This window comes from Peromyscus eremicus, chromosome 16_21 (assembly GCF_949786415.1).
Source record: "Peromyscus eremicus chromosome 16_21, PerEre_H2_v1, whole genome shotgun sequence".
Classification (NCBI taxonomy): domain Eukaryota; kingdom Metazoa; phylum Chordata; class Mammalia; order Rodentia; family Cricetidae; genus Peromyscus; species Peromyscus eremicus.
In genome coordinates this window covers 64,786,377-64,809,728 of record NC_081432.1, presented here as the reverse complement: position 1 = coordinate 64,809,728, position 23,352 = coordinate 64,786,377, and the positions used below count along the sequence as shown (strand labels likewise).

Here is a 23,352-nt window from a genome sequence, read left to right as displayed (position 1 = left end):
CATTATCATCATGACAGGGAGCATGGTGGTGTACAAGCAGACATGGTGCTGGAGAAGTAGAGAGAGCCCTACATTGCAGGCAACAGAAGATAGACTGTGATGCTGGGTGGTAGCTTGTGCATAGGAGAACTCCAAGCCCACCTCCACAGTGACACACTTCCTCCAATAAGTCCACACTCCCCCATAGCGCCTCTCTTTTTGGGGCCATTTTCTTTTAAACCATCACAAAACACTAATGTCTTTTGGTGAAATTTTGTTACATGTTTTGTATTTCTGCATTTTTAAGTAGTTCAAACATGGCATTAACAACAGTTAATAATGACATATTTTGGAAGAAATGTTGAGATATACTAGAAGCTTCCTAAAGTATGTTCTTGATCACCATCCCCCTTGTCTGTATTTCTTTTACCTGTCTACTTAGGAGAGTGCTAGATAGTGTAGCAGATTTTTAGCTTTGTTTTCTGCCTATATACATTTTCTAACAAAAGATTGCCTTTGTACATAAATATTAGCATGTAATTTAATGGTTTATAAGCTTCCATGTTTCTGCGAGTCATAGAAAATCATTGCATCATACTTTACTTTTCCTGTTGGCAATTATGTTGGCAGTGCTTCTACCTAAATTGGGAGTTTGGTATTAGTTTGTATGTTGACATCCACATGAACTTTTACCTAAAAGGCTCAGAGTACAGAAGATAATTTGGAGATAGAAAAGGAATAATGTATGTGTGTTGTTTTGAAATTTTATAGCTGCCAATACATAGAGTTGTCACACAGTGCTTTTTAAGTGAAATATTCACTTTTACAATTTCTGTTATTTCATCATATTTATTTCTGTCTAGGAGATCCAAGTCAAAATGGAAAAAGAACTAATTCTACTATAGATTCTGAAGGAACCTTTAATTCATACACGTAAGTGATAATTACATGTACATACAGTTTTACAGGGTATCGTAGAAAACACAACTGTTATAGAATTGTGGTCTTAGAATAGCAAGAACTTATAACTATGTCTTTATCACATGTGTAAAGACAGGACAGTGTGCTATCTGGCAGTCTACCAGCTTAAGAAATAACAAAAAGGAAGCATCCTAAGTTGAGTACATATTTTGTCTTTTTGTCTCATTAATGGTTTCATCCTGACTTAGATTTTGGTTAAGTAAATGTGTATGAATTTTGTGCTTTATTGCATGAAAAGCAAAGAAAAAATTAAATATTTCCAATAATAATTGAAAGTTTGTATAATGAACCAAAATGTTTAAATTCTGTTTTTTTCCTTATAGGAAAACCCCTGCAAATTCAGTACTAGTATTTTAAGCATATAAGTAGCAATCAGATAAATAAATTCTTTAATTGAGATACGTTGTCCTGATGATTAATTAGTAGTTCTAATATATATACTAACACTTTGAGACATGCACATGAACACTGTACACTTGGCAACTCATTGCATTCTGAGCTTTCTTTGTGTATGTATTCCATTTCATCATTGGAGCTACATCATTTATGTCTTCAGATTACAGGCATGTTGTTAGCTTTTATATTAGAGCCCTGGATGTAGGAGACACTTGTAGGGATATTGTGAATAATACCATTATTACAATCTTCTTATGAATTCCTGAAGTGATATGGTAATTTAAATATTTCACGTCCTTATTGTGTAGTAGTTGGAGTTTGTATAAGTTATCAGTCGGTCAGTTGTCACTGATAATACAAAAGGCTAGTGTTGCCGTGATACTCTAGAGGGCTCATACTTCTCATGCTTTCATTGTACCCATGTTACCTTTAAAGGATGCAGTTCTCCTAAGCCTCCTTTTAGTCTAAAAGTATAATGTGAAGTTTGAAATGTGACATAGTAAATAACAGACAAATCCCCTATTTGAACATGTCATGGCTGATCAAAATAACCAACAAAGGTGAATATAAAAGAAAAGTAATTATCTATAACTTGGCATGTAACTGAGGAGTATTGATATGTGTGGAATCTATGGTTATGATACAATGTTTTTAAAGTACAAGTGCAATAACAACAAATGGAAAATGATATTACAATGGAAAGTCATTTCCTTCTTGTCTGTGTACATTTTGTTGATAAATTTTATAATTACATGCATATTTTAACTAATTACACTAAAAGATATTTTAATATGAAGACACTATTGTGTTATAGTTTATTCTGTCCTTAACTAGTTCAGAGATTAAAATATCTCATTATTGAGTGATAATTTTGTTTTGAAAATGAACTATTATTGCAACTTACTGCACAGTGAATACTTTTTTTAACTAAATATTTTTAATTAATGCCTATCATTTTTATAATATTAGGATATTAATTTATTGTAATTTAAAAGTGCAAGGGAAAAAGATCAAGTAGTATAGTATGTGAAAGTGGGATTTTGATGGTTGGCAGGCCAATGCTGCTATTAAATGGTATTATAGTATTTAAGGTATGAAATTAGGATTTCTTTTTACCCTGTAGGTAATAGCTCTTATAATGTAATTAGCTTATTTTAAATTTGACATTTAGGTTAAATGTAGAATTCACCAAAATACAGCTCTAGAGTATATTTTCATATTAATTTTTACTGACTAAAGAAACTCTTGCAGAATCACATTGCAGTAGCAGCAGAATGTTCAGTACAATTTACTTTTGAACATGTGAATTCTTTTTGTTATCATTCTAGGTCTTTTAAACTAACTTGAAATAGGCCACCAGAAAAAATGTTTAGCTTCAGGCTTTCAAAACAATGTTTTGTGTAGCAAATTTACCTTTATGTTATCTAAACAACCTCAAACATAGATTTGTTGTTGTATTTTTTGTTTGTTTTGTTTGCATTTTGTTGTTTGTTTTTGAGACAGAATCTCTCTACATAGTCCTGACTGGCCTTGAACGCACAGAGACCTGCCTTCCTCTACCTCCTTAGTGCTGGCATTAAAGGCATGCACCACACCTGGCTAGAAATCTTCAACTTTATAGATAAGACACTTGATACCTTAGACCTCCTCAGGAGAGACCAAGCATCCTCATGTTGTTATCTGGGATAAGTACATCTGTAACTCCATGACTATGGAATTTCTAACAAGCCTCTTTCCCACAAGTTTTTAAAGGACTGAGAAAAAGTATATGAATGAAATCTTCTTGAAGATCTGAGTGCAAAGCCATGGAATTACTATTTCTGATCACCCATCTCGGCTAGCAACAAATTTGCCTTAGTTTTCATCATTGGCACCCCTTCCATTTTGTAGCGTCCGTCTTGTATTGGGCACCTTAACCTTTTGCATATTTGTTTTTGTTTTTGTTTTTATTCTTCTGGCATTTCTCATACATTACATCCTGGTGGCAATTTCTCCTCCCTCCACTCCTTCCAGTTCTAACCCCACCACCTTCTCTCTCCCCCAGATCCACTGCTCCTCTGTTTCTCTTCAGAAAAGAGCAGTCTTCCCAGGGATATCAACCAAACATAGCATAACAAATTACAATAAAACTAGGCACAATCCCTCATATAAAGGGTGAACGAGACCACCCAGTAGGAGGAAAAGGGGTCCCAAGAGCAGGCAAAAGGGTCAGAGGCAGCCCCTGCTCCCACTGTTAGGAGTCCTGCATTAACACTAAGCTAGGGTTGGGGATTTAGCTCAGTGGTAGAGCGCTTGCCTAGCAAGCACAAGGCCCTGGGTTCGGTACTCAGCTCCAAAAAAAAAAAAAAAAACACTAAACAACCACGACATGTATGCAGAGGACCTAGAGTAGACCCCTACACAATCCATGTTTGTCTATTCAGTATCTGTGAGCTTCTATGAGCCCTGCTTAGTTGATTTTGTGGGCAGTGATCCTCCCCTACTTCCACAGGATTTCCTGAGCTCTGGCTAATGTTTGGCTATGGGTCTCTGTATCTGTTCCAATCACTTGATGGATGAAGCCTCTCTAATGACAGTTGGGCTAGGCACCAATCTATGAGTCTAGCAGACTGTCATTAGGAATCATCTCATTGACTTTTTGTTTTGTTTTGTTTTTGTCAGTCTGCTGTGGGATGTCTTTCTGTATACTGTGAATATATGTTGCTCCCATTGTCTAATAAATAAAGTTGTTTTGGCCTAAGGCAAGGCAGCTTAGAGGCAAGTGGGAAATCCAAGCAGAGAGACAGGAAGAAGAAAGGCAGAGAGAGATGCAAGCCAGCCGCCCAAGGAGCAAGATATAATGGGACCCAGGTAAAGCCACAGAACACATGGCGAAACATAGATTAGTAGAAACAGGTTAATTTAAGATGAAAGAGCTACCTAGCAAGAAGCCTGACCCATAGGCCATACAGTTTGTAAATAATATTAAGCCTCTGAATGATTATTTTATAAGTGGCTGCTGGACTATGGGGCCGGCTGGGACCGGAGAAACCTTCGGGCACCAACCCTGTTTGAGTCTATCCTAGTTCTCTTGGCTATCTAGGCTCTGGTCCCTGGCTATCTAGTCATTGACTCCCTCTTGTTGCATTGGCCCCATATTGGACCAGTCATTGGTTGGCCACTCCTACAATTTCCGTGCCACCATTACCCCAGCCCATCTTTCAGGCAGGACAGATTGTAGATTGAAGGTTTTATGTCTGGGTTGGTGTCCCGGTCTTTGCTAGAGTCAGACTACTAGATTCCAGGTGGTTTCCACAGCGCTGGGTTTCCACATCGCTCCTCCCCCAATGCCTCCCAATTTCAATCATCTCTTCCATTACTCTCTCCCTCCTCTCCCTCCAATTCCTCACCTAATCCCTACTATTCTCATCCCCATCGGCCCCCAGTCTACCCACAAAATCTTTTTTATTTCTCCTTCCTGGGAAGATCCATGCTTCCCCCCTGGAACTCTCCTTGTTACTTAGTGTCTCTAGGTCTGTGGGTTTTAGCATGGTTATGCTTTACTTAACAACTGGCTTGAGGCTAGCACATCCTAGACAAGCACTCCAGACTAAGCTATATCTCCAGCACACAAGATCTCATTATATGACCTAAGCTGACCTTGAACTTCTTAAGTTTCAATGTAGCTAAAATCCAGGCCTGATACAACAGGCCTGGTTATAATCTCCCTTTTTGTTCTTGTATTATTGTAATGTTATATTAGCAAGTTTCAAGAGTTCATAGTTTGTTGTGTTTGTTGGTTACTTTAACAAATATCTAAATATTGAATATGGGATGAAATAATGATTGCAAATGCATTGATGACTTTGGACAAGCCTTATACTGTGTTTACACTTTGAAGTGAGGATAATAAAATGTAGTTGTTATGAGAAATGTCAAGTGATAAATGCTGAATATTAATTGCTTTTATTGTTCCAACAAACGTCACTGTCATCATCTTCAAGCTTTTGGTATTGGTTGTATAATGAAAAAAATAGCTTTTTTTTTGGTCTAATTTGAGCCTTGGTCTATCTATGTAATCCTGGCTGTCTTGGAAGTCTCTATGTAGACCAGGCTGACCTTGAACTCTGAACCGCCTGCTTCTACCTCCTGAGTCTGGGATTAAAGGCTTGTACCACCATTCCCAAATTAAAGGAATCATGAAGCTCCATCTCTGAGACACAGTGTTCCCATTACCTTTGTGTAACAAATTCTACAGCCTGGTGGTGGTGATACATACCTTTAATCCCAGCACTCAGAAGGCAGAGGCAAGTGGATCTATGTGATTTTGAGGCCAACCTGGACTACATAGTGAGTTCGAGGACAGCCAGAACTACACAGAGAAACCCTGTCTCAAAAAACAAAACAAAAACCAAAACAAAACAAAATCTATGACTGTTAAAGGTGAGGGGAAGTTGTTGCACTATTAAAATCACGGGTTGATATCTGGAACTTGAACAACTAAGTTCTGAAATATAAAAATCAGGGGACTCTAAGTGTAGCTTTGTGAGCCTAATGCTTATATAGACTTTTTAAAAAAAATAGCCAAGTTTTATTTGGCATTTGTATCTTCATGTCATTTTTCTTCATTGATTCAAATAGAACATACTTGTAATTAACTCTCAGAGCACCAGAAAGATTATTACACAATGCCTTGTTTTAGAGGTTTTGGTTAAAATTTGATTGTATATCTCCTAACCATTTAAAATGGAAAATTTCTAAAAACTGAGATGTCATTGATTTTATTGATCATATTTTATACTTTTTTAAAGAACAATGTTAATGTCTTCTGTCAGACATTGATTTTTATTTCTAATGTAACTGTGGTGGTATTGTGTTCCCCAAAATATTGTGCACCCTAATAAACTTATTTGGGGTCAGAGACAGAACAGCCACTAGATACAAAGGCTAGAAAATGGTGGCACTCACACCTTTAATCCTAGCACTCCAGAGGTAGAAATCCCTCTGGATCTCTGTGAGTTCAAGACCACACTAGAACCGGCCAGGCATGGTGACACACGCCTTTAATCCCAGAAAGTGAGCCTTTAATCCCAGGGAGTGGTGGTTGAAAGCAGAAAGGTATATAAGGCATGAGGACCAGAAACTAGAAACATTTGGCTGGTTAAGCTTTTAGCTAGTTAAGCTTCAGGCTTTCGAGCAGCAGTTCAGCTGAGAGCCATTGGGATGAGGCACAGAAGCTTCCAGTCTGAGGAAACAAGACCAGCTGAGAAGTTGGCCAGGTGAGGTTAGCTGTGGCTTGTTCTGCCTCTCTGATCTTCCAGCTTTACCCCAATACTTGGCTCCAGGTTTGTTTTATTAATAGGAACTTTTAAGATTCATGCTACATGTAACCATCAAACAGAATCTTGCAGAGGCTGAGAGAAGACAGTAAGTCTGGAGAAGATGTCTAACCGGTTCTGTAGCAGGCAGCCACCTTGTAGAAGGGCAGCTGACATTTTTGCCAGAAGAAGCAAGCCTGTTGCCAGCACATGAATACAGACCGTTACATTAGTGTGTGTAGCTGCAGTAACAGCTGCTTGCATGATTTTAATTATCTTGTTAGATGATATAACAGTGACCTATGAAGTAAATAGAAGGTGAACATATTTAAACTTCATTACTATATCTCTAAATATTCTGTTAAAGAAATAATAAGATAGCGTTCTACACAAGTTCAGAGAATATGTATTGTTGAGTTAATGTAGTGCTTTTTTCAGACTTTTAAAGTATAATTCTAATATAGAAAAAAACTCCATTTTCACCTCATATATCAGTAAGACCTAGGTTGGGTTTATATAGCCAAAAACCTACTATAAATTGGGTTTACTAGTCAATTTGGTTAGAAAATCTCAGACCAGTTACTTCATATTCTCTTAGAAACTAGAAATATTGTTTAATTTTCATTTGTTGTCCTGTATAAATAGCTTAAAGATCTTTGATTCTCATTTTCCGTATTCTGTGTATGCAGTGGTAAAGCATTGAATTTATTTACTTTTTTCTATTTAATTCTACCTAGCTGCATTTATGAGTATTTTTCCAATCAGGAATATTTTTTTTCTAGATTTTGACAACTGAATAATCTTCCAGTAATAATTTTTTACTTTTCTATTTCTCTTTTTGTTTGTTTGTTTGGTTGGTTGGTTGTTTTGGTTTTTCAAGACTGTCCTCCTCTGTGTAGCCCTGGCTGTCCTGGAACTCACTCTATAGACCAGGCTGGCCTTGAACTCAGAGATCCACCCAGCCTCTGCCTCCCAAGTGCTGGGATTAAAGTCATGCTCCATCACTGCCCAGGTCCTAGTAATAATTTTTAGGTGCAATGGTACAGACTTTAGTAGCCACATAAAATAATGAAAACCTTTGATGTTCAGTGTAGATGATGAATCTATCCCGCCCACCTCTTCCTGAATAACCAGTCAGAGGCTTAATATTAATTACAAACTGTTTGGCTTATGGCTCAGGCTTATTACTAGCTAGTTCTTACATCTTAAATTAATCCATTTCTGTTAATCTGTGTATTGCCACGTGGCCGGTGACTTGCCCTTGATTTCACATTTGCTTCTTGGGTGGCTCACTGGTGTCTCCCTGACTCCACGGTCTTCTCTCTCTATCTCTGCTTGGAATACCTGCCTGGCTCTATTCTGCCTTGCCATAGGCCAAAGCAGCTTTCTTTATTAACTAACGGGAGCAGCACATATTCAGAGTACAAAAAGAGTTCAGTTACAAGTCTTACCCACTAAACCGAAGATTGTAATGATTTAGTTAGGAATCCTAGGAATTTAAATAAATGAGTTACTTGGGTGAAAAAAAGGAAACTGCACAACACTTGTGTGTGCCTTTTAAAGGGCTAATAAATTACACACTTGGGCTAGTGGAATGACTTGTTACTTAAAAGTCTTATGAAAATTTGAATCTCCCACACACATACAGGCTTCCTCCTCTACTCCTTCCTTCTCTTTTCTCCTGCCTTGTTTAGTCAAGGTTTTGCTGTGTAGTAGCTCAGACAGGGTTCAGACACTGCACCCTCCTGGAGTTGCCGCCTGATTATTGGGGTTTATGTGTACAACCATGCCTGGCTATATTATGATTTTTTAATTATTAGTAATTGTATATTAGCATAGCCAATTATTATTAATAAAAAGTCACATTTATTTGTGTTTTTAATTTTTTCTTAAAAATACTGTATTTTATGTTCTTAAAGAACTTTTACTGAAGCAGTAAAGGGAATTTTCCACCTTTATGTATCTTGCTTCATCTCTTTTGGGAAAGCAAAAAAAAAGGTAATTTGTCTTCATTATCAACACTTCCAAAGTTGCTTATTTTTCTCAAAATGGTGTGTTCTGTACCTCGTTCAGTCTACCAAATTGTAGATATGGTTTTTGTATTTAAAGTTAAATCTTTTGTGAACTTTCTTCAATCATTAAGTTTAAAAATTAAGCCAAAAATTTAACACAAAGATGTTCGTGCATATCATTTATAACCAATAACTCGGAGAATTTAATTTCAGGCAGTACCTTTTACATTTATGTGTTAGTGTGTCCTGTATCTCAATGAAATGATAACTAAACATTGGTTTAAAAAACACAGAGTGGGGCTGGAGAGATGGCTCAGAAATTAAGAGCACTAGTTGTTCTTCCAGATGTCCTGAGTTCAATTCCTATCACACACATGGTGGCTCATAGCCATTTATAATGAGATCTGGTGCTCTGTGAATTAAAATAGGAAACCACACACACACACACACACACACAGAGAGAGAGAGAGAGAGAGAGAGAGAGAGAGAGAGAGAGAGAGAGAGAGAGAGAGAGAGAGAGAGAGAGAATGAGCAAAAGCTATTGGACACTTGAAATAAAAAAAATCCATATTCTGATAACATTGTAAGAATATTATTTTGCCTATTTGCTTATTTTTAAGAATATATATTAGCTCATAGAGATGAATTTGTTGGCGTACCAAGTGTAATAGCCAACAGCCTAAATTCTTCGTCTTTCTCCCTCTCTACCCAGTCATCTTGTAACCCTCTGACCTTGCTGTTCCCATTACTTAATGCAGTCTCACTGTGTAGGAAGTAGAAGAGGATGAAGATTCCCTTAGGATTCCTGGAGGACTGCTGTGCTGCTTGTGTGGTATTGCCTGTATTTTATTGTGAATCTATAATTGCATGATACAATCTCTGAATTCTTTAGAATTAACAGGTGACTTAGGAAATCAGTTGTTTTAAACTTTTCTTTTCATTTTTATTTATTTATTTTTCTATTATCAGCTTGATACAGTATAAATTCTTATTCTAATAGTGAAATGTTTCATTGAGGCTTGCCCAGTAATTGAATAAAACCAAAGCTTATTATAAGCCACAGTCATCCTAGGGTCCCCCCCTGCTATATCGCCTCCCTGGTTCTGTGGGTTGCAGTCTGATTGTTCTTTCCTTTATATCTAGAATCCACTTATGAGTCAGTACATACCATGTTTGTCCTTCTGGGTCTGGGTTACCTCACTAAGGATGATATTTTCTAGTTTCATCCATTTGCCTGCAAATTTCATGCTGTCATTATTTTTCTCTGCTGAGTAGTACTCCATTGTGTATATGTACCATATTTTCTTAATCCATTCTTCAGTTGAAGGGCATCTAGGTTGTTTCCAGGTTCTGGCTATTACGAATAATGCTGCTATGAACATAGTTTAGCATGTAACTTTGTGGTATGATTGAGCATTCTCTGGGTATATTCTCTGGGTATATGGCTGGGTCTTGAGGTAGATTGATTCCCAATTTTCTGAGAAACCGCCATATGGATTTCCACAGTGGTTGTACAAGTTTGCACTCCCACCAACAGTGGAGGAGTGTTCCCTTTGCTCCGCATCCTTTCCAACATTGACTGTCATTAGTGTTTTTGATCATAGCCATTCTGACAAGTATAAGGTGGTATCTCAGAGTCGTTAGTCAAACTTTCACTATTTGCAGATGATATGATAGTATACATAAGTGACCCCACAAATTCTATCAGGGTGTGGGAACTTCTACAGCCGATATACACCTTCAAGTAATGTGGCAGGATACAAGATCAACTCAAAAAAATCAGTAGCCCTCCTATACACAAATGATAAAAGGGCTGAGAAAGAAATCAGAGAAACATCACCCTTTACAATAGCCACAAATAATATAAAATACCTTGGGATAACACTAACTAAACAAGTGAAGGACCTGTTTGATAAGAACTTTAAATCTCTAAAGAAAGAAATTAAAGAAGATATCAGGAAATAAGTTTTAAGATGACCCACAGACCAAATATTACCACTTAATCTCTATTTTTATTTGATTGTGTGAGCTTAAGTAGGGTAAATAAGCTCTGGTTTTTAATTACTTCATTTTTGACACTGAATTTTGAACAGCAACTATAACACATAAGGAGCCTGCCTATGAAGTAGATGTGTGGAATACCACTTGCTTATCTAACATCCATAGGTAACACTGTCATTACTTCAGCTTTCCTTTCTTTTTCTTAATTTCCTTTTGATTTTAATCATCTTTCTTTTGCTGAAGTTGATTTTTGTTTCATGAAAAAAAATTATCTTTCTAATGTGAAGATATATTAGTATTTTAAGAATTGGATTTACATACAGTTACACATAGTTTATGGGAGGGATTTTTCTTTAATCTTATGTTTAACATCCATCTGATAATTTTATTTTCATTTCATGGAAGAAGCACCACAAGTTTCAGAGTTAAAGGGCACTTTCTGACCATAAAATGTGTGACCTTGACAGACGGCAGTGGCACATGCCTTTAATCCCAATGCTCGGGAGGCAGAGTCAGGGGGATCTCTGTGACTTCAAGGCCAGCCTGGTCTACAGAGCGAGATCCAGGATAGACACCAAAACTACACAGAGAAACACTGTCTCGAAAAAACAAACAAACAAACAAACAAAAAGTGTGACCTTTCATTCCGGGGTCCAGTGTCAGAGCTATTGTCCTAATCTTCGTCCTTGGGGCTACCTTTGAACCAAGGAAAAAAATATTCACAGTTTTATACTTAATATATCTTCTTGAAACAATGAGAATTTTATTGTTGTTGTGGTGATGGTTGGCCTTTGTATTGTTTTGTTGTGTCTCTTTGTATTCCTGACCACCATGGAAATTGCAATGGAGACCATGCTGGCTCCAACTTGTAGCAATTCTGCTTCCATTGCTTATCAGGATGTTTTTATTTTATGTTAGTTGAACTGATCCATATATTCTCTCTCTGAACTAATTATTGATCATTTGTAGCTTTAAAAATATGTCCTACTTTTAAAAAATTTAATTATTTGTAACTCTTCTGGCTGGTTTTGTGCGACAACTTGACACAAGCTAGAGTCATCAGAGGAAGAAGCCTCAGTTGAGGAAATGCCTCCATGAGATCCAACTGTAAGGCATTTTCTCAATTAGTGATCAATGGGGAGGCCCAGCCCATGGTGGGTGATGCCATCCCTGGGCTGGTGGTCCTGGGTTCTATAAGAAGGTGGCCTGAGCAAGCCATGAAGAGCAAGCCACTAAGAAGCTCTCCTCCATGGCCTCTGTATCAGCTCCTTCCTCTGGGATTCTACCCTGTTTGAGTTCTTGTCCTGACTTCCTTTAGTGATGAACGGCAATGCTGAAGCATAAGCCCGTTTCTCCCCAACTTGTTTTTTAGTCATTGTGTTTCATTGCAGCAATAGAAACCCTAACTAAGACAGTAGCCTTATGTTAACAGCTCACACTAGTTTGAGTTTGTATGGGACAATTATTTATTTTCTTTTTTCAGAAACTCCTTCAAACCTATTTTATTATCAAGAGGCAGGCTTTAGGTTTACTTATATAATCAGATGTAAACCCCTTCATATAAGCATGTGGATATGTTTATCTTTGTGAAGACCAGCATGAAGTAACCAGAGAGTAAGCTACACAGAATCCCCTTACACTGAGAGTCCCTTCCCTTGGATACATGACTGCTTTTTCTTTAGTTCACAACGGAAACACCTGTTGTTAGCCCTACAGGTCACTGTTAGTATATGTGCATGCTATAATGTTTAGCTATATGCTGTTAAAAAATCAGTTAGCTATTTGATCAGTAATTTGAAGTATCTTACTTGAAGTATAATTTGAGAAAGTAGTATATTAAAATTAGAGTTCAAGTTAGAGTTATAAATCTTTAAAAATGTTAAATCTGTTGGACAGCAGAGTTCTACCGCTTTAGAACTAGACAGCCTTCTTGTCGCTTGGATTTTGTTCTGTCCACAGGTCTCCTCCCCCGACCCTCACCATACCATGTCTAATTCTGTCTTTTCTGTCTAAATAGGCTGAACTCTTTTTTCCATGCAGGAGGTTTAAGGGAGGGTAAGAGGGGTAAATAATCAATACAATGATCTGGCCCAATTTTGTGCACTTGGCTCCTGATGGGACTTAAAGAAGGAACTTCATTTTTTTTTTGCTCCTACATCCACAGATGACATTTGTAACCATAATACAGAAGATCTATATATCCCTACCATAGATCAACTAAAACATGTTCATTTCCTTTATACACTAAGCCACAACCTTTTTCTCTCTTAGCTTCTTGACATCATCGAATTTCTAGCTTCAGTACTCTTGAACTGTGTAGTCGTTATTAAGTAAAAAGAGGACCCTTGAATGAAAATCATCAGGATACCGAAACAGTTAATCTGATCACAGAGGCAGCTACTAAGTGACTAGTGGATGTATATAGCATATTGGATGAAGATGCACAGGACAGAGCAATAATTGACATTTGGATTGGATGGGACAAAATAGTGTGAGACTGCACCACTAATTACTATGTGGCATAACATTTATGAGTTGTTTATTCTGGAAGGCTTCCATTTTACACTTTCAGAGTGCCAGTGGACTGGGATACCTGAAGTTATGACAGTGAAACTTTAAGAAAGAGGATAAAGGACTATCAATGTATGCCCTTAAGGAACCTGGTCGTTATGAGAAGGGCTGAGGAAATGGTTTGGTGGTTAAGAGCACTTGCTGCTCTTGCTTAGGGCCTGGTTCAGCTCCCAGCAGCTCACAACTACCTGTCAGTCCAGTTCCAGGGTATCCAGTATCTTGTGGATCCCAGGCACCAGGAACCATGTGATTCATGTATATGCATGTAGGCAAACATTCATACATATAAAAAAATCTTTCAAAAATAGACATAAGGGAAATCCACTATAAAAACAAAATGGAGAAAAGGTCAAGAACAAAGCATAATGATAGATACGTGTGAAAATCATAGTTAAACCATTTATCTTCATGCTAACAAAAATTAATTTAAAAATAGAGCAAATAACTATGAAAACAAAACTGTTACTTAATACAGAGACAGAGAACTTTGTGTTTTCAAAGTACATACAACATCAGAGAAAAATTACACGTGGATCTAGGGAATATCTTGGTAATCTCAACATTTTCCTGCTGAGTTAAAAAAAAATCACTGCTATGATTCATATAACTTTGCCATGCCAGATACCTTGAATATCACTGTGTGTCTTTAAAAATTTTTAATTTTTAGCTAGGCTTAGTGGTGCATGTCTCTAATTCTAGCAGTCAGAAGGCAGAGGCAGGAGGATGTCTGAGTTCAAGGGTCAAGCTGGTCTATATAGTGAGCTCCATCACAGTTGGAGTTACATATCATGAGACCTTTCCTAAAACAAACAAAGGTATACTTTTTCTTTGTAAGTATACTGTGTGCATATTTTCTTTCTGAAAGTCCTCAATAGGGTATATTCTAAAATTTGAACCTTGTTTGTGTATTAACAATGCCCTAAAAGTTTTGAATTGGGATGCTAAGCCAGCAAAGCCCATACCATAATTCTAAAGACCCCAGACTTGCAGAGTCTGAAGTGTTTCTAATGCAGTGCAGTAGACAGGGCCCTTGATCTGTAAGTGAGTGAGGTTCTCACTGTCTTTTGTGGAGAGATGTTTTTCTGTTTTGGGTTTTCACAGACAGTAGGAAATTGTTTTCCCAGAAATACTAATGCAAACTAACTTAAATGCATCAATTGACCTCATACTAAAGTTCATTTTATCATATAACCCATTTGTCTTCATTTTAAGCTATATTTTCTTGGTTCTTTTTAAATTTGTTGTTGAATTTGGTTTTATTTGGGCTTATGACCCAGATCTTAGGCCTAGTTCTTTTCAGCATGAGCCATTTTGATATCTTATAAACATATAATCATCTATGGAGATTTTCTCTCCTAACTTTAACATATACATGTGTGAGGGAGCTAGGGAAGGTGGCTGTGGCAGAACATCCTTGGGTCTAATGAGTGATGTAGTATAGACAGAAGGGAGGAAGTGGGCATCCCTGTGCCTCCTAGTTCTTATCAGTAGCATCATTCATTTAGGATGATTAAATACCATGTTGTAACATCACGTACATAGCTATTTAAGCACATGTATTATTTAGTGTTTGATGGTTGTTTTCTTTCCATGTGAGTTTGTGTCACATGTGTTTTTGTCCTGATATCCCTTGAACCATAATAGTTGCTTGTTTTAAAACTGAATGTCTGTATGAATGGCATTCTTAAAACATTCTGAGCTTAGTTCAGGAACCATGAGCTACATGATGCTATTTAAATTACAATAAAATAGGCAATTCTTCATTTGTACTAACCAGATTGCAGCTGCTTGGTTGATATATATAATTGTAATTGTTATGGTGGAAAGAGGAATACAAAGCATATTTTTCACCTCAGATTGTATTGGATAGTGCTCACTTGGAGGTTGTCAAGTGGATGGTAGATTCATTGTAGTATTTTGTTCTGTTTTATATCGTATTTTGTTTGCTTTATCGCATTCATTTATTTATCTATCTATGTATCATATCTATCTATTTATTTGTTTGTTTAATTATTTCTTTATTTTAGACAAGGGAGTTTCTTGGTTACCATTCTATTGCTGTAAAGAGACACCATGACCATGGCAACAAGAGAACATTTAATTGGGGGTTGCTTATAGTTTCAGAGGTTTTGTCCATTATCATGGTAGGGAGAATGGTAGCAGGTAGGCAAACATGTTACTGGAGAAGTAGCTAAGAATTCTACATCCAGATCTGCAGGCAGCTCGAAGAGTAGAAATCCACTGGGCCTGGCTTGGGTTCTTGTAATGTCAAAGGCCACCCCCAGTGACATAGTTCTTCTAACAGGGGCACACTTCCTTAATCCTTTCAAATAGTGCCACTCCTTGGTCATTAAGCATTCAAGTCTATGAGCCATTTTTATATAAACCACCACATAGGACCTCTCTATGTAGTCCTGGCTGTCCTTGAACTTGCTATGTGGACCATGTTGGCTTCTAACTCACAGAGATGCACAAGTCGCTACCTCTTGAGTGTTGAGATTCCAGTCATGGGCCACCACTCCCTGTTATTGTAGGCTTCTTGAGTGAAGATACTTCAAGGATACATGCATTGTTGAAGTGTATAACCATAGAAACCATTCTACTCCTGGAAAACATATATGTCTTAAGAGAGATTTGGCTTTTAGAAGCCAAATAAATAAACATCCATTTCAAATAAACATTTGCTAAATAAATCCATTGCTAAATATCAATTTCAAAATTCATGGAAAATAATTTATTTCTGATACTATGAGTGTTCCTTACAGTTTTTCTTGTATTATATAGTGTATCATATGCCACTCAATCTTCCCTCCCTCTTCTCAGTCTCTGTCTTATTCTCTCCCCTCATTGTTAAACACTTTTGTACTGCTCAGACTGCCCTTGACCTCATAAGTTTCCTGCCTCCTGACGGCCTAAGGCTCTAGACCTACACCCCAGTCCTTGACTTCCTTTGTCATATTCTCAAAGTCATATATCAAGCCCATACCAGTTACCTCAAACATCAAATAACTGAGGTCAACTGGGAAGGCAGTTCAGGAGATATAGTAGAAGTTACAGAAAGAATTTTCCCTTCTATATTAGTTAAATGGTTGAGAAATACCAGTACACCATGAAATACAAAGTTACTCCAGTTGTTATCACGGAGATTGTCTAACAAGAGAGCCTTTTCTTACCACATCTCTAAATGCTGATCCTTTGATTAGTAATATAATGATTTTTATTATTACTTCAATTGAAACATGTATATATAACATTTTTATAAAATTGGAAATCTTCTAATGAAACTTTTCTGGATTCCTCTCCTAAAAGTATGATTAAATGAATTCACCAGTTTCAATGTGACCTTGCATTTAAGATCACATAAAGAATAAATGTGTTATAGCTACGCGTCTCCAACTGTACTTTAATTTAGTTCTTTATATTCTAGAGAATGTAAGATTGGACTCAAGATTTCCAGTCCTCATGAATTCCAAACCTGAAATCAGAACTTTACAATAGATTTTAGCAATCTCCATGTAATAAACTAATCCTCACCTTACTGCATAAGACCATATTTTACCTAAATGTATGAAGAAATTATTTTAAGCTTGTGGTAATTGTACATTCCATTTTATATATATGTACATATGTATGAGTGATATACTTTGATGTTTCATTATAGAGGGGAGAAAGGCTTGAAATAAGAGTAACTTTTTCAGAATTCCTGATAGAGGAAGCAAAAAGCCAGTAGAGTTACTAATTGCCTTTTAGAGACTCGGAGTTCCCTCATTACCTGTGATTTCAGCTAAAAATGAGGTAATTACAGATACCATCAGTGTTTGTCTGCCTGATCTTGGCACCTGCAGACCTAGTGTTGCAGCTTACCGTATCCTGTGCCACACGCTATAGTTGTATGCTGACATACTTAATTTATACTCTCCATATTTCTATTGATCCAAAGATGGTTCTTGTTCTGTTTGAATAGTATTTTTAAAGTCATTCCTTTAAATGGCATTACATAGAATATGGAGATTATGATACACTCCTTTTGCAGGTAGAAATCCTTAGTATGTTTTTCTATAAATTAGAAACATTTAAATTTTTTTTCCTTTTTCCTTTGCATGTGCTTAAAAAATGTGATCATAGATGATAGGACAAATTTTAAAATCTGACTCTATACATTAGGAATATCAAATTGTGCAAACACTTTGATATCAATGTTCCCTTTCATCGTGCTTCTGGGGTTTTACACACTCATTCTTCCCTTTGACTCCATTACACTCTGTTGATCACAACAAGGTAATGGTGGTTATCCGCCTTCCCTTTACAACTCCATGACCATCTCTGAGACCTCCTATCCCATTGCACTCTGACCACACAACCCAGAAGCCAGAGAATCCTCCTCCAGTTCCTTTTCCCATTTTCTGTAGCTTGTGCTTTTCACGGTGAAGGCCCTTCTCTTATCCCTGAGCAGTTCCATTGTCATTAGAACTGCAAAGAGTAGAGCTCTCCAGTACTACTCAGTAGTCTGTGTACTCTTTCCCTTACTACAGCCGTGTGAGTTTTGTTTCCCCACCTCACTTTCATTTCATTTTATTGTATGCTGTTTGAGTTTTTTGTCACTCCTATGGAGACATTGTTCACCTCTAGACAATATCAAAAATTCAGATAGAAATCATCATATAAATGACACGCTCTTCTTAGTATATAGATATATTCTGTAGTTGACCATAATCTGGATCACTGATTAAAGTTTTCTACTCTAAATTTAGCACATAATTATGTATCACTTCAGTTACAACATTACTAAACAATAGATTTAGAAGACACGGACTAGAAACTGCAACAGCATACATAAGACCTGTAAAAGTTCAAACAAGAAGTTTTTTGCAACTAATGCCTGCTGGAGAGGGAAGTCCATTTTCTTGAATGGAGTGATACTAGATATATTAACCACACTACTAGACAGTCTGATGCTTAACACTAGTTGTCTAATACAGAACTGACTCCATGTTTTCATCTCTTTCTTTGTATGCTCTATGTGTGTGCGCGTGCGTGCGTGCGTGCGTGCGTGCGTGTGTGTGTGTGTGTGTGTGTGTGTGTGTGTGAGCATGCGTTTTGGGGCTTTGGTTTTGCTTTCAGCTTTGACTATTTTTTTTTGTTTTTTTGTTTTTTTTTTTTGGTTTTTCGAGACAGGGTTTCTCTGTGTAGCTTTGCGCCTTTCCTGGAACTCACTTGGTAGCCCAGGCTGGCCTCGAACTCACAGAGATCCGCCTGCCTCTGCCTCCCGAGTGCTGGGATTAAAGGCATGTGCCACCACCGCCCAGCAGCTTTGACTTTTTTAAGAGAGAGGAAAAATATGGGATGGGGTGGGCAGAGAGTGTGTGTGTAGGGGAGGAGTTGGGGAAGGGGAAAGAATATGACCAAAATATGTATGAACAATTTAAAAAAGGTTTCACAATATAAATATTGGAAAGTACATTAAAAATTTTAATTGAAAATAGATATTTTTATAATCACTAGCTGTATTCATTCGTTGAGCATTCAAAGTAATTTCCTAGTTTAGGTGGAGTGACACACACCTTTAATTCCAGCACTCAAAAGGCAGAGTTAGGTGAATCTCTGAGTTTAAGGATAGCTTGATTTTATATAGGGAGTTCCAGGTCAGTCAGGGTTACACAATGAGATGCTCTGTCAAAACAAAGGAAAAGTGATTTCCATGTCAGAAACAAAAAGCAAAACAAACCATTGCAGAAGGCTAACTATGGAACTCAATCTTAAAGGGAAGTCATCAGTTACTGTTGCAAAAACCTTACAGATTTGTTGGTTTTGTTTGGAGTTTTTGAGGAACAGTTGCTACACACTTGGCCAGTTCTATTTACTCACAGTAGTCTCTTTGAGGAGCAACGCCATAATTTTAAGTTCTTGTCAACACTATATCAAATTAATTCCAAGGCAGCCACTGCTAATCAGTGTTTCAGTGCTGATTGTTTTTAGGGATCTGGTGCCTGCAATGGTACAGTACTTGCCACTTGGTGGCACTAATGTTTTTTTCAAAGGCGTTCTTGAAGGTCTAGGTTTCTACACCCAAAGCTCAGGGAATATTATAGATAAAAGGACCAAGATGTCTGTTGAAAGATTGTGTCGTCTGTATATACAACAGGGAAGCTTCACCCATGAACTTTCAATGATATGGTTGCCTGAATAACACATAAATAATGACACCACTAGTGGGTTTGCCAGGCTGAATGTAGTCTGTCACACAAAGCCCCATTCATAGGTTAAGAGCAACAGGCTATTAAGACTCCTTAAATGTGTCAATGTACCAGGTCATTCTTCACTGTGATCATATCACATCTTCTCAGTCAAGTGTTGACAGCTTATCTTCTGCCCTTATACCAAATTGAGGTCTGAGGAGAAAACATAAGATCTTATTTCTCTCCTGCTTAATTGACAGAGATCATTTTCCTTGTGCTGTCTGGATCATGCTTTGCTTTAGTTTACTTGTTCTAGAAGGGTACTTTTCCTAATTTACATTGATTTGTTTTTTCTCTTGTGAGTAGTTTAATTTTTCTAAATATTTGTTTTCTCATTTGAAAAGAGGAATTAAAGACACATAAAGAAACTGGATTCTATAGGGGTTAAAAGTTTTTTGCCTAGGTGGTGGTGGTGCACGCCTTTAATCCCAGCACCCAGGAGGCAGAGGCAGGTGGATCTCGGTGAGTTTGAGGCCAGCCTGGTCTACAGAGTGAGTTCCAGGACAGCCAGAGCGAGCTACATAGAGAAACCCTGTATGAAAAAACAAAACAAACAAACAAAGAAGATTTTTGCCTACAATATTACAATGAACTTTTTATCATTTGGTGGCATTATTGACAGGTTTTTGCTGTTCAGATCTGCCTACTGCCCTGTACTCCTAATATATAGTATAAGGCAAAATTTGCTCACTACTTTTCCTTTACTTTTGCTAAATAAATTGAAAGTCTCTACAACCAAGTCCTTAGTATTTAATATTATTTTCCCCCAACTTCAGGATCAGGTAAGTCTATCATTTATATTTATGCTTATTTAAAAAAAATTCATAGTGCTGGAGAGATGGCTCAGAGGTTAAAAGCACAGAATGCTCTTCCAGAGGTCTTGAGTTCAATTCCCAGCAACCACATGGTGACTCAACCATCTACAATAAGATCTGGTGCCCTCTTCTGGCATGTAGGCAGAAAACTGTATACATAATAAGTAAATAAATCTTTTTTAAAAAATTTCATTTTGGTTCAGCTCCTCTAGAACATCTTTCCCTTTGTAGTCTCTTTAACATCAGATAGATCAAATTTCAGTAGCTGAGATTTGAATTATTTTATATTTGGAGTTTTAATTATAATAAAACCATTTCTTCTACCCAAGAGCTTTGTTAATTTTACTATTGTTGGTTTAGAAATGTGTCTGCAAATAATATAAAATACCTTGGGGTAACACTAACTAAGCAAGTGAAGGACCTGTATGATAAGAACTTTTAAGTTCCTAAAGAAAGAAATTGAAGAAGATATCAGAAAATGGAAAGATCTCCCATGCTCATGGATAGGCAGGATTAACATAGTAAAAATGGCAATCTTACCAAAAGCAATCTATAGAAATATGTCTGTCCACTACCCTAACTTTACACCCCCGTTGTGTCTCTATGAATGCTAAGCACTTAGTAGGCACTGCATAAATATTACTTTATATCACAGTTTATTGGTCAAATACTATTCCATAGAATAGACAGTAGATTACCTTGTGGCTTTTGTGTGCCTCTGTTGTTAGAGGTTTTCTCAACTTGAAATGCTACACCTTAATTAGAACTATATGTATGAATAGGTTTAAATGATTGCAAATTTCAGAGATATTCAAATTCATTTGCCCCAGGCTCCTTTCCTCTGCACCAGTAAAGGCACAGGGTCTTATTCATCACACCTAATAATTGTGCTTCATTATTTAAGGAGCACATAACTTAACCTTAAAAGCCTACTTTACTTGACAGGATGGTAGTCTAGCTAGAGACTGAAAGTCACTAACTCATACTTCTTTTTTCCTTATCCAGAGTTATTGATGTTTTCAGGCCATGAAAGTACTTGTTTTAATTTGTTTATTGGTTGTTGTTGTTGTTGTTTTTTACAAATTAAGTTTAATTTGGGATTCAAAATACATTTGAAATCTGTTCTTTTTGTTCACAGGCTACAAGCTGAGACATATCTCTATAATGTGCTTCTGTATCTGATCTTTGAATATATCTAAGAACTTGATAAAAACACAGCGTGGGTGTATGTGTGGGACTCATTGGAATTGAAAAACACTCATTTACTATTTAACCCGCTGAGTTCATTTAGTGCTGCACATGCATGTAGGCACCTAGATAGGCGCCTAGATTCATCCACTGGGGCATGCGTAATCTACCAGTGGCCTATATTAGTCAAGGGTCTCTAGAATTTACAGAATAAATCTCCCCCCCCCCGTGTGTGTGTGTGTGTGTGTGTGTGTGTGTGTGTGTGTGTGTGTGTGTGTTTGTGTGTACATATCTTCCCACCTCAAAAGATCTGAATTAAAGATGTTTGGATTTTTGATTCCTCACAGATGTTCCCTCCGCTTTTAAGTTTTGGTTAATTCCAGGTGTAGTCAGGTTGACAACCAAAAATAACCATCACACTTCTCCCCAAGCAACCATAAACTACCAGTGCTAGGTTTGGGTGCCTCAGGAGACCCTCCCCACTCAGTGTTGGAATTTTAAACTGAATTGATCTTTGCAGGCCTTGTGTAGGTAACCACAGCTGTTGGAAATTCATGAATTCGTTAGCCATTATGGCACTTTAAAAAAAAAAAGTGTGACCTACACTGGGGACTGAAATGCCTATGCCATGGCAATGCTCACTGAACTATATTCCCAGTCCTTATAACATTTTCTCAAGATAGATATTTTGTGTCCTTTCCCAACATACATGGAATCTGGCCCATAACTATGGGCCTTGTGTTTCTAAGGTTTCAGTAGCTTTCTTCTTTAGGATATCTTTCTTCAGAGATTGTATCTGGGATTTTGGCTTTGATACTGAATTTTACATCTTAAGTCAATTTTATTGTAGTATTATGGAATTTAAGGGTAATTTCATGAAGCTGATCTCAGTAGTCTCAACTGTTGACAAATGACTCTTATTGTTTAGTTTGGTGCAAGATGCTGGGAATGTGGGTCTGATTCCTTTAGTCAACCTCAGTTAATGGTTTGGGACAATTAATTTCCAATTGCTTCCCAGTAGAGCAGATTTACTTGTATATTAATGAGGCACAGGTGTGGGCCCCTGGTGCCTGCATGCCTGTGAGGCATATTTCAGTTGTTTGTCTACTCAGCCACAGACTACAAGGTATTCAAGCTTGCCTTTAACAGTTTTTACACTGAGACTCTTACATTTTTTGATGTTTTCTTGAAATTTCTCTGCACCTGTTAACATTTTCACACTGATCATGTAGAAGGAAGCTATGGAGATTTCAATAGGAAACATGCATAGTTTAAAAAGGTAGTATTCTATTACATTTAACTGTCCAGCCTAGCAGAAAACAAAATAGGATTATTCGAAGAGTTATTTCATGTGAGAAGTCAGTATAACCAACAGGCTACTTCTTTCCTATGTAATTTTGGAAACAGGTACTGTTACTTTTGTTACTAGATAAATAAGTCATATATTTTTATTGACTCATTTTTCTTACTTATTCACTGAACTACACTACCAGTGTCTTCAAGGAAATGGAATAGCCTCCATAGACATTACATATTTCAGAAGCTAGGATAATTATAGCGATCTACATATTCATTAAATCTACAGAAGAACTGTGTCCAAGAAGACAGCCATTCGTTCAGATACAGAACACCCCTAAATATATGCATTTTAAAAGTTAAATTTCTTAGGCTATTTAAAATTAGTTTCTTGTAGCACACTCCTCTTGTAGTAGAAGGATTTTAACAAAAGGACACCACTGATCTGGTTTTTTTCCTACAGGAAAGAATGGGAAGAACTATTTGTAAACAACAATTACTTGGCAACAATAAGACAGAAGGGGATTAATGGGCAGCTGAGAAGCAGCAGGTTCCGCAGCATCTGCTGGAAGGTAAGAAG

At 37.1% G+C, this 23,352-nt stretch overlaps 1 protein-coding gene across 4 annotated transcripts in view; it reads left to right on the top strand.

Annotated features, from left to right (window-relative positions):
- The window catches only part of Tbc1d5 (TBC1 domain family member 5), a 454,960-nt gene that overhangs the window by 237,267 nt on the left and 194,341 nt on the right, over window positions 1–23,352 (top strand). For all 4 annotated transcript variants that reach the window (XM_059244171.1, XM_059244170.1, XM_059244173.1 and 1 more), the window contains 2 exons: window positions 843–912; window positions 23,236–23,344. In XM_059244171.1, coding sequence (XP_059100154.1) covers window positions 843–912; window positions 23,236–23,344 — 179 coding nt within the window. The remainder of the gene's footprint in view (window positions 1–842; window positions 913–23,235; window positions 23,345–23,352) is intronic.